Source organism: Salvelinus sp. IW2-2015, linkage group LG15, assembly GCF_002910315.2.
Source record: "Salvelinus sp. IW2-2015 linkage group LG15, ASM291031v2, whole genome shotgun sequence".
Lineage (NCBI taxonomy): Eukaryota > Metazoa > Chordata > Actinopteri > Salmoniformes > Salmonidae > Salvelinus > Salvelinus sp. IW2-2015.
In genome coordinates, this window is record NC_036855.1 from 66,075,542 (window position 1) to 66,087,300 (window position 11,759).

The 11,759-nt window shown below is 45.8% G+C and overlaps 1 protein-coding gene across 2 annotated transcripts; it reads left to right on the forward strand.

The window, feature by feature from the left end:
- The first annotated feature begins 189 nt into the window (after positions 1–189).
- On the forward strand, positions 190–7,571 carry LOC111973868 (LSM14A mRNA processing body assembly factor). Of its 2 annotated transcripts, none has more exons than XM_024001305.1 (9): positions 190–504; positions 1,106–1,269; positions 1,375–1,522; positions 2,857–3,045; positions 3,269–3,343; positions 3,543–3,722; positions 3,895–4,066; positions 4,200–4,479; positions 4,729–7,571. In XM_024001305.1, the coding sequence occupies exons 1-9, from the start codon at positions 384–386 to the stop codon at positions 4,750–4,752; spliced, it is 1,353 nt and encodes a 450-aa protein (XP_023857073.1). In that variant the 5' UTR covers positions 190–383; the 3' UTR covers positions 4,753–7,571. The 2 variants fall into 2 exon arrangements, with proteins under 2 accessions (XP_023857073.1, XP_023857074.1); XM_024001306.1 differs by having other exon boundaries at positions 4,732–7,571.
- Positions 7,572–11,759: the final 4,188 nt, after the last annotated feature.

Sequence of the window (11,759 nt, forward strand, 5' to 3'; positions counted from 1 at the left end):
GCGATGAAAACTGTACATAAACTGTAGTTGGCAGTCTCAGATCTAGGATCAGTTTGCCCTCTCCCAATCCCAGAAAGTATCCAGAAGGGAGAGTAACACAAAACTAACCTTAGATCAGTAATCTTTGAAAGGTAGCAATGATCCAGTGAAAACTCGCGATATCTACGGTTGACAGAGACGATTTCCCACCATTCTTTGCGGTGAGGCAAGGCATCATAAGAAAACGGCCATGTCGTGGTGCTAGTAAATTGGTGGAAGAACGAACAAGCAATAATCTTTGTTAGAAGTGTACAAACAGGACTAAATAAAGTAGCTAGCTACTTTCCATATACTTTTGGAAGATATATATTTATTTCCCACACTCAAATAAAAAGGAAGACGGTATGAGTGGAGGGACGCCCTACATCGGGAGTAAAATTAGCCTAATCTCGAAGGCCGAGATTCGCTATGAAGGAATTTTATACACAATTGACACCGAAAATTCGACTGTTGCTCTCGCCAAAGGTAAGCTAAAACGTATACATTGCAATCAAATAAGTCGATAAATTGAAAACACCGTTTTTTTTACTAGCAATGAGGTACAGGCATTTAGTCTGTCACTGTCAAATTGTTCACAATGCTAGTTAGCTTAGCTAGTAGCTGGCTTTGTCGAATGCGTAATCATGCGTGTGGCAGGCTAGTTTAAGTTAGCAGAGCTAATTTAACTAGCCCGTTTCACTGCAAACACTCTGGCCTGTTTCATTCATGCTTTGTTGGTGCATTGCTTAGCTGACCGGTTTATCACTTCAGCTAACTTGCATGATTAGATAGTAAATGTTAGCGGTTAATGTGGACGGGAAATCGGCTTGATAAAATGCTAACGATGTTGACCTTAATTTGATGGCTAGAAAGTGCAAGTTAGCTAACTAGCGACAGTTCTATTGTTTCTCCAGTGGCAGCTAGTTAGCTGCCTGTTTGCACTGGTATGTGCATGTGCTCACTTGCATTCTCTTTGTTTACCTCCTGCACGGCGTTATATTTTGTCAATACTAGACTGTACAATGAATGGTGGATGATCTGGCAGACAATCAATGTAATTTGTCTCTACATTTGTTTATCCAAACAGTCCGCTCCTTTGGCACTGAGGACCGCCCTACTGACAGGCCAATTCCACCACGGGATGAAGTCTTCGAGTACATAATCTTCAGAGGGAGTGACATCAAGGACCTGACTGTTTGCGAGCCACCAAAAGCCACCAGCTCCCTGCCTCAGGACCCTGCCATTGTTCAAGTAAGCAGGACATTGATCAAGTCAATGATTCATTGGCAAATGTATTTGCTGTTTACATATTTAATAGTTATGTATATGGTTGTCTTAACATTTTGTTTTCCCCAGTCCTCTATTGGATCCACCAATGCTCCACCCCCATCATTCCAGTCTGTGGGCTCATATGCACCCTTTAGCAGCAGGGCTCCTGTCCCCCCTTACAGCCAGTTTAACCCKAGCCCCCTGGTGTCCCAGCAGTTTGGAGTTGTTGGTGGAGGTTGGTACATTCATCTTGTTGATTCGCCATTCTATCATCTCTGAGATGTCTGAAATGAAGAATGATCTTGAAAGCTCTTGTATTGTCAGTGTTTAATGCGATGCTGTTGGAGCTAGTACTTTTTTCTTTAACATATCTGCCTCTGAATATCATGCAATTTTATGTTCTATGCGGTATGTTGCTTGCAGTTAACAAAAGTGGAGAACTGCACTTCTTGCATTATTATAATCACACAACCTGCCTTCGATCATGATTCTCAGTTCCAGTGCATTACACAAGTAATTGGACAAAGGTGTCTTCTATATGGGGGAGTTGTGTTAAGAGCCCCAGAGCTCGGTCTGAACAGTAACGTGTCACTTGCGGTACGGTTTTGGAAGCATAAGGATCTTATCTTTAATATAATTGAGAAATAATAATTAAAGAAAAGGTTACAGTGATACACACTTTTTTTTTTATAGGGTTAGTGTTCCCACATGGCCATATCTCCATGTTACAGCGCGTGTTTACGGAAGACAGAGGCACCACCTGTGCTAATTAGCTATCTAGCATGCTCCAAACACCTGTGTGTAACTGTAGAAGGTTGCCAGAAATGTGACACTGAAAAATACTGTTGACTTCAACTGTCATAAAGCTGGTTAAAACAGTGTAAAGTAAGTGTATATTTTGCAGTTTGCAGTATTTTGCAGTTTTATTTTGAAAGTAAAGGGCTTTGTTTCTAGAACCGTATTGCAATTTATAATCGATTCATGTTTAAATTGAGTATTTGGGGCTCCCGAGTGGAGCAGAGGTGTAAGGCGCTGCATGAGTGCTAGAGGTGTTACTACGGTCCCGGCTTCATATGTGCCACAACCGGCCGTGGTCGGGAGTCCCATAGGACCGCTCGCAATTGGCCCAGCGTCATCCGGGTTAGGGGAGGGTTTGGCCAGTGGGGCTTTACTTGACTCATCGCACTCTAGCGACTCTTTGTGGTGGGCCGGGTGCCTACATGCTCACCACCGATGCCAGTTGAACTGTGTTTCCTTCGACACATTGGTGCGGCTAGCTTCCGGGTTAAGCTGGCGGGTGTTAAGGAGCGCGGTTAGGTGGCATTTCGGTGGACGCATGACTTTGCTTCTCCCGAGCCCATTGGGGAGCTGCAGCGATGAACCAAGATCGAATAATTGGGGAGAAAAAGGGAGTAAAATAATATATATATATATTATTGCTTATTTGGCTGTGTTGGCTGCCAGAGCCAGTCTACCTTTGAATATATCATATAATGTCCTTGAACCTTAAAGAGTAAAGGTAGGCTCCTTAAGAGTACATCTTGGGCTAACCCCTGCCTTGTCCTCTAGGTCGCACCAGCCCCCAGCTGGACACTCTGAGGAAGAGCCCTTCCCTGGAGCAGGCAGTGCAGACTTCCCCCACCACTGCCCCTGCTACACCTGCACCAGTGGGACAAAGGAACCCAGCTGGCCCATCAGCCAGGCCCATCACTACCCCGGGCAACCAGAAGCCTCCAGACATCCTGGAACAGAGGAGGGGTGAGGCTGGCAGGGGAGGCTGTAGCCAGGCTTGGCCTGAYRGTCRACAATACACTGCTGTCACACAGACTAGTCTACATTGCCTGTTTAGAACAATTGCTTGATTGCCTATCTCTCTAAGTGAAGCACCTGGCCATATGGCTTTCTAGTTTAGAATATTGTTGCTCTTGACTGATATTACAAAATAATTGCGAGTTTGGTCCTTTTATTTTGTGCTGTTCAGGCCCTGAGGTTCAGAAAATACCCAGACCAGATTCCGAGCAAGGTGGTGGCGACAACCGGAATAACCGTCAATGTGGTGAGTTGGTTCTCATGAAATACCAGTGTACTTGTTAACCTGTTTAAGCTCTCGCCATAGCTTCTGTTGTACACTGCCTTACTGGTGTTAATGTGCCCATGTTTTTCTGTCGAGATAAAATCTATACGGATTCAAATAAAATATAATTTAAATGCTGCTTTGCTATTGTTTGTCTGACTCTGCTGTCTTGTCTTCCCAGCCGGTGGTCCTCCCTCTCAGCGCCGTGGTCGTGGAGGTGGTCACCGTGGAAGAGGCCGCTTCAACCCACACAGAGACGGTCCCATGAAGTTTGATCAAGACTTTGACTTTGAGACTGCCAACGCTCAGTTCAACAAGGAGGAGATTGAAAAAGAGTTTCAGAGCAAACTCAAACTGAAAGGTATTATTATAGCATGTTCCATGCAGCAGTAATGGCATGGCCTAGCCTGGGTTCCTACCTAAATTCCCAGGCTGCCACTGTTGACTTGGAACTTGTCAATGTTTTGTATACTCTTATCTTAATCCAAGTTTAAGAAGAAAATTGTTTACCCCTTTTTAATTGTCTAACATAGACGACAAGCCTGATAAACCAGAGAAGGCTCTTAATGGAGATGAGAAGGCAGATTCTGGAGTGGAGACCCAGAACAGTGAAMGCAATGCTGAGGAAGAGGAACCTGTGGTGGCCAACGTTTACTATGACAAGACTAAGTCCTTCTTTGATAACATCTCTTCTGATGATACAAGGCATGTCCCTTTTGCTCTCAAACAATTTTTGTATTTTTACGTACTTTGTGGTATTGATAGTGTCTCATACTAATGGAAATCCAAAGCATGTCGGTTAGTCTTTGGCATTAAAGGTCTCATTTTGTATTTACAGGAAAGCAGCTGAGCGATCTGGAGGTTCAGGATTCCCAAGYAGGCAGACTTGGGCTGAGGAGAGGAGGATGAATTCGGAGACCTTTGGCATCCCACTGAGGCACAARCGAGGCCGAGGAGGCTTCAGGGGAAGTCGTGGTGGCATGGGCTTCCGTGGGGGCAGAGGGCGTGCCATGAGCAGAGGTTCCTTTGGACCCCCTCGTGGGGCCCCACCCGGCTTCAGGGGAGGATTCCGAGGAGGCAGCAGAGGTGGCCGGGAGTTCGTTGAATATGAATACAGGGTAAATAATTCCTTACCATTTGGTTTACACCACATGTAAAAAAAAAAATATATATATATATAAAAAATGATTTTATATTTTATTATTCCAAAGTTAAATGTACATAAGCACACACTTGCAATAAAGGACAGGACAACCCAACATCACACTTATAATGCAAGTAAAGTTCAATATGATGCATGTCTTTGTCTCGATATTATTAAAGGCTGGATGTGTGTTCAAGTCTAAACATGTTTTGCTTTATTCCAGAAGGATAACAAAGTGGCTGCGTAGTGCACCGGAGAGATGGATCCACCAAGAATTGTAGCCCTTCATGGTCCAGAAATATTTGTCAAAAAGAATGACAACATACTCTGTAAATTTGCCACCAGCACGGGGGTTGACTGCTTGATTTCAACGGGTGTGAATGCAGTTTCTTTACCAATTTCATTTTTTTCTCCCAAAAATACAACAAAGGATTATAATGTGCTTTTGAAAATTTGAGCATTGTTTGATATTATACAGTAATCAGAGGGACAAGAACTTGTGTAAATATCGTACTCCAGTGGAATTATTCAGTATTTTTGCATCTATTTGAGTTCCTTTCTTACTAAAATTGTATTTGATAATGTTCTGTTGTGTAAAGATGTATGCAGAAGCCCGCTGATACTGTGAGTACTTTGATCCCTGAAAATAGCTTTATTTTTTGGATATATCCTGCAATGTACCTTAGGAGCACTAAAATCCTACATAGCCTGTCGGGTCACAGTTTTTGTTTTTTATATTTTCCTAGTCTATCTTAGCCATTTATCCCGTGTTTTGACGTTCTGCTGTACTTTGCCAAGTTTCTTAAACTATTGTTTCAGTGTTCCTGCTAAAAGACTAAAATGTAAATGTTCTTGGGGTACATCAAGTAGATAAGTGGTTTACATCATAGGCTCACTTTTGTTGTTGTGAAGATCCTGCTTTCAAATTAAGGTAGTCAGTTCASACCTTTAACATAAGCTATTTGTACAAGATCTGAGTAGGTCAGACATCCTGAAAACACTTTGGATTATGGAGCATTTTCAGTAATCGGGATCGTTCGTTTTATAATCTTACTGGATATTGAAGGAATGTATTTTCTACTGCATCACGCTGTTATTTCTGCCCCAAAGATATTGTGTGGTTGCTACTTAACTTCTAGTTTTAGAAATGCATATGAAATGAATTGATTCAGAGCTGTTGGGATGTTTTCTCTACCCCTAAGCATGCCCTGTGGTTCCCAACACCTGCTAATGCTGGTCACCAATTACAGGTCATGTTGGGAAGGACTGCAGTCTTTGTGATTCAGTGATTGGGTGCGCTGCACATATTTGCTCTGGCATATTTTTGTTAAATGTAGTGTTGGTGACTGTTGCCCTTTTTAGTGTAGTCGATGTAGTCAAAGGAGGCTTTTCTGCAACAATCATGGCTGAACTTGGAGCATCAGTCATTAGAAATGTCTATCTAGCCTTCTCCATCTCCCCAGCGCTTGAATATGAAATAACTGCCATGTTTTAACTAGCCGCTTAACAAGTGTCTATGGTATTAAATCATTGTTGACCTCTAAATGTTTGCCCTGCAGGAGAAGATGGCTGCTTCTGGCCTAGACTACTGTGTAACCAGATTGATTTTGTCCCCAGAATGGGACTGGGCGCATTGGGCTACTTATTGTTTGTTTCAGAACAATTTGCAATTCAACAAGTGTTACTGGTGTATGTTGACATTTTTCTAGCAGACAATCTTGCTTTACCTGATGGTCTATTGTCATGCTTGCCCCTTGTATGGTGTTGCATCTGAAACAACACTCTGGTGTGCTCAACTCTAAACAGAAAGATGCTGGTGTTTTTTGTTTTTCAGTCCCACTAATGCAACTTCAGTGAATAATAGTATCATTCACCAGCTGTATTGACATTGTAGTAGCCTGACACACAAGTGATTCTAACGCAAGCTTGTCCTGAAAAAAGAAATTGAGGACTGCACATCTATTTGTTGAAGTGACAATATGTTGGGGGAGAGTAAGGTCTGTATAACTTGGGAAGAATCTTCATTCAGCCATCAGAGATAATATTCTGCACAACTAGGTTTGAGTATACATACTTAAAATAAATCTAAGTCCAACCGCTAGGTTTACATGAGGTTGAAGGAAACAAATTCAGTTGTTGGAAGAAGTTAGATGAAAAGTAGTGAAGTTACTCCAGGCCTTAAAACCAATCTACTAAGCTTCTGGAAGAATTCCTAGTGATCCAATTCCAGCATTTGTAATAAACCGCATCGGTGCTTTAAGCTTGCTATGATTGTCCCTTTCCCCATGCTTGGGGAAGTCTATTGAGCACGGTCTATTGTCCAGCACTTGCAGTTTGGAGGATTGTCCATAAAATCATACCTCTTGAAGCGATTCAGATTTTTAATGGGATATTTTCTTTTTATAAGATAAAGGGATATGAACTGGATGTTGAGGCCAGCGGATAATGGGGGTGGATTTTTCAGATGTTCTCACTTTTTGTCAGTATGTTTGGGAGTGCTAGGAGGGTTATGCATTTATCTTTCTCTCAATTGACCTACAGTATGATGACAATATGTAAGATGTACTATTTGAAAACACTACAAGATAAACCTGATCTAGAACATGAAAAATGTTGGGCAGCTAGGCCAATATATCCTGTAGTTCATAAATGTGCAGTTTGACTGAATTGTTGTACAGATTGATAATACAGAGGTTTGGCAGCCTTAGCCTCGTATGAATCATCCTGATCTGTGAGCTCGTGAGATCAGGATGGCTTGTATGGCAGCCTTGCCTTGTAATAAAATACAAATTAATGACTCCGGACAAGGATTATACACAGGAGCCTGGGCAGTTGCAATAACCACATCGGTGTAAGGTCCAGAGCTAATTTGAGATTTCAAACAGTACATATTACCTACATATTGCTGTAAAGTTTTGATTACATGAGTTACTCCTTCCGACCTCTGGAATAATAAAGCCAGATATTGTTTCTAAATAAAGCAGTTGAACAGCATGGTGTACTTCAAGTGGGCCGCCTTCTGCAGACAGGTTTTTACTCTATTAAAAATAAACAATTCAATAGCCATCTCCTTGTTTTTATTATATTGACAGTCGAGTTGCCTTCCAAGAATTGTGGACACTACAAGTTCTACACTACTCAGTTCACATATTTTTCAAATTTTTTGAAGAAATGTAATTATTGCCTTCTAGCAAACCTTCCAGGCTCATAGCATTTGTGTATGTCCATGTTTTATTACTTTTTAGGGCTCTAACTTCAGTTACTATTTGAAATATGTTTATGGTCATGGTCTTTTCTAAAGGGGGAACATGTATATGTAGTTTGAAAATGTATTTGAGTTATATTTTTTATTGACATGCTTCTGTGGAAAGCATTGGGTTGACTTTTTCTGAAGTTTCAGTAGTTTGTTTACAAACATTAGATTTTGACATGCGCACGGGCACGGGACGTTTTTTCACTTCGCTCCCTAGCTACTTCTCGTCCTACTCCTGTCCAAAACAACCGGATAGATGAACGCGATATAGCAAGAAGGATCAATTAGCCTATCCACAGGTTAGCAGGATTCTATATCAGGGAAGGACAAGGGACTATGGATTGAAATTGAACGGGCAAATGTTCGACTAAAATGAACGAAAATCCCTGTTTCCACTAGTTACCATAGCCACAAAGTCAGGATGGCTATATCGTAAAAATCATGAAAACAAAAATTGGGTTATGGGTCATAATTTAAGGTTCGGGTTAGGCATAAGATTAGCAGTGTGGTTAAGCTGTGGAACGCCGTTTTGGTCTTAAAGCACGTGGTCAAAACGCGATCTTTTTAATGCTATGTGTGTAAAGTAAACGGGTGCAGGCGCTAAATTAACGCCTACACGCGTCAAATAAGCGCGTGCAAATGTGCTTGCAGGCGGTTTAACATGTGCTAAATAAACGGCCGCAAGCGGTCCTGCGCACATCAAGTTAACGCATACAGCTGCTAAATATACACCCACACACGCTAACTTAATGAGTTCTTTAATATGCAAATTTTACTAGCCAATTTCCCTAGCTTCTCCTTTCAAACAGATTTCACAGTTTGAAGGAACTTCCTTTTCCACTGCAAACAGAGTTTGAACCTTTACAAGGTAACGGTTTTGTCTTTGAAATTTGTTACTGAATCGTGAAGTTTATCAGCTAGTTTACAGTGGAAGGATCGGTTTCTCATCACTGGCTATAAAATGCAGCTAACATTAATCTAGTGTAACAGTATAACTTTAGACCGTCCCCTCGCCCGGACACGGGCATGAACCAGGGACCCTCTGCACACATCAACAACAGACACCCACGAAGCATCGTTACCCATCGCTCCACAAAAGCCGCGGCCTTTGCAGAGCAAGTGGAACCACTACTTCTAGGTTTCAGAGCAAGTGACGTAACTGATTGAAACGCTATTAGCGCGTACCCGCTAACTAGCTAGCCATTTCACATCCGTTACACTAGCACCAGGATCAGCAGTGCTTAGCATAAGCTAAGTCAGATACTTGCTAGCTAATTTAGCTAACGCCGGTAGCCTCGAACCCCGGCCATATTATATTGTAATGACCGGACTAGATCATAAAGGAACAATTGTCCAGACAGAGGAATGAGTTTACGAATTGACGGTTTATTAACCCAACTTCACACAGGCTACTGTTTGACCGTAGCCCACGCCTAAATGAAGGATACCCCACAAACCAACCGTGACCTTCTCTTGTGAAGCTCAGACGTAAGAGAAAGAACAATGGCTAAACCTGGTCTTAACTTCCAAAGCTCCATCCCCCTGCCCAACCCCCCTCCACGCCACTCCGCCAACCACCAGGATGCCCGGCATCAGAACATTCCAGGCATTCCCACGATTGGCAGATAGCAGGTTGATTTGAAGTACAAAACAACCAACTAATAGCCTAACACATAACACAGGTCGCTACACAGCCCCCCCCCCACCACAAAGTCCCTCGTCCCGAGGGAACAAACAAAGCAACCCGGAGGTCTCCTTTGCCTGCATGGCCGTGATGGTTGCAGAGTGTCCAGATGTGAAACAGGGGGCTCCATCCGTGGCAGAGGGCTGCCCCTCTGGGACCCAGGGGATGAAGGCAGGGATATGGGGGACAAGGATGCGGGAACGGGGAATACAGGCCGTGGCTCCGGGGAATCACGCGGTGACACAGGGAGGGAGACAGGGGGAGTGGGCTGTCTGGAGCCTTGTCTGCGGCACCTGGGAGTGGGTGCATGGAGAATGTCAATGGCAGAGAGGGAATTGTGGGGGTCCCTGGGGTTTGGGGAGAAGAGGCCCCTCTTTATGGGGCTAACCTGTCCCGGTGCAGTGCCACCTTTCTCCCCCCAGACCAGCTCCCCAGCCACAAAGTGCCTTCCCCGGGTGTGCACGTCATAGTTCCTCTTCTGCCTCACACCTGCATTCACCAGCTGCACTCTGGCGAAGGTGTGGGCTGTCTACAGGCGGTCCTGGAGTCTCCGGGCATACTCCGGCCCAGGGGAAACATGAGGGCTATCCGGGTGTCGACCAAACGCCATCTCCGCAGGGGTGCGGATCTCTCCCCAGCATGAGGAGGGCAGGCGGGCAGGAGGTGGAGACTTGGACAGCGGAGCGGCATGCCATGAGGACCATAGGCAGGTGCTTGTCCCAGTCACGCTGTTGTTTGGCAGAGACGATGGCCAACTGCTGTCCAAGCGTTTTGTTGATGCGCTCCACAAGGCCATCACTTTGAGGATGGAGAGGAGTAGTGTGCGTCTCGTGCATACCCAGCCTCTCACACATGGTGGTGAACACACGGGACTCAAAGTTTCTGCCTTGGTTGCTGTGGATGGACTGTCTGTGGTAGGGAACGGGCCAACTACATCCACTCCCACCCTCTCCATGGGAGCCCCCACTGGGAACTGTTGGAGCTGAGCATGAGAGCGGCCTGGGGGGCCCTTTCTCGCTGTGCAGTTGTCACAGCGGCGGCAAAAGTCCTCCATATCCCTCTTGTGCTGCCCCAGTAAAAGCCCTGAAGGAGGCGGCGTAGTGTTTTTGTGACCCCAAAGTGTCCAGTCCCCACCCCCCCATGAGTACTCTGGAGCACAGCCTCCCGCAGTGCTTTTGGGACCACCACCTGCCACCTCTCCTCTCCCGTAGCTGACTCCTTCCATGCCCGCTGTAGTACGCCATCAGCCAGCCACAGTCTCTCAAACTTTGACCACAACCCTTTGGTCGCGAGTGAGAGCGCTGTCACCTCTTCCCACGGTGGCCTCACCTGCGCCTCTACCCACTGTAGCACTGGCTGTAGGTCTGTGTCCCGTCCCTGCTGCTGCCCCCATCCAGCCAATCGACAGTCTGCAGCTCACAGCAGACAGACCCGCTCGCCCGACACTGTTGCACAGACCCTCTCCTCTGCACACAGCTCTCTCTCACGTCCCTCTCTCCGCTCATAGTGGCGGCAGCCGTCTGCAGTACAGGGCCGACGGGACATGGCGTCGGCGTTGGAGTGGCGTGCCCCTGCCCTGTGTACCACTGTGAAGTCATACGGCTGAAGCTCCTCCAACCAGCATGCCACCTGCCCCTCTGACTCTCTGAAAGACATGAGCCACTGGAGAGCAGAGTGGTTACAGTAAAGGGCAGGCCACCCAGGTAGTACTTGAAGTGTTTGACGGAAGCCACAACAGCCAAGAGCTCCATCCGGGTGACACAGTAGCGGCGCACATGTTTGTCAAATGTTTTGCTGAAGTACGCCACCACTCTCTCCCCCTCTGGCCCCACCTGGGCCAGCATCCCACCCATGCCCACATTTCTTGCGTCTGTGTCCAGGATAAAGGGCAAGGTGAGGTCAGGGGGGGGGCGAGCACGTGCGCCTCGATCAATGCACGTTTGAGGGTGTTGATGGCCTCCTCACACTCCACTGTCCAAGTGAAGGCCTTGTCCTTCGGCAGCAGGCGGTTCAGGGGTGCAGTGACACTTGAGAAGCCCCGTACAAACCTCCTGTAGTACGAGGCCAGGCCCAGGAAGCTCTTCAGCTGATGCTGGTCGGTGGGGGTGGGCCAGTCTCAGACAGCCCCGACCTTGTCCTCCATGGTGCTGATCCTCTCCTTCCCCACTTGGTGGCCCAAGAAGGACACCTCTCTCCTCATGAAGTGGCACTTCTCGAGGTGAAGCTTCAGACCTGCGGCAGCCACCCGCTCCAGCACATGCCGTAGCGCCACCAGGGCTAACTGGAAGGAGCTGCCATGGGCCAGGATGTCATCGAG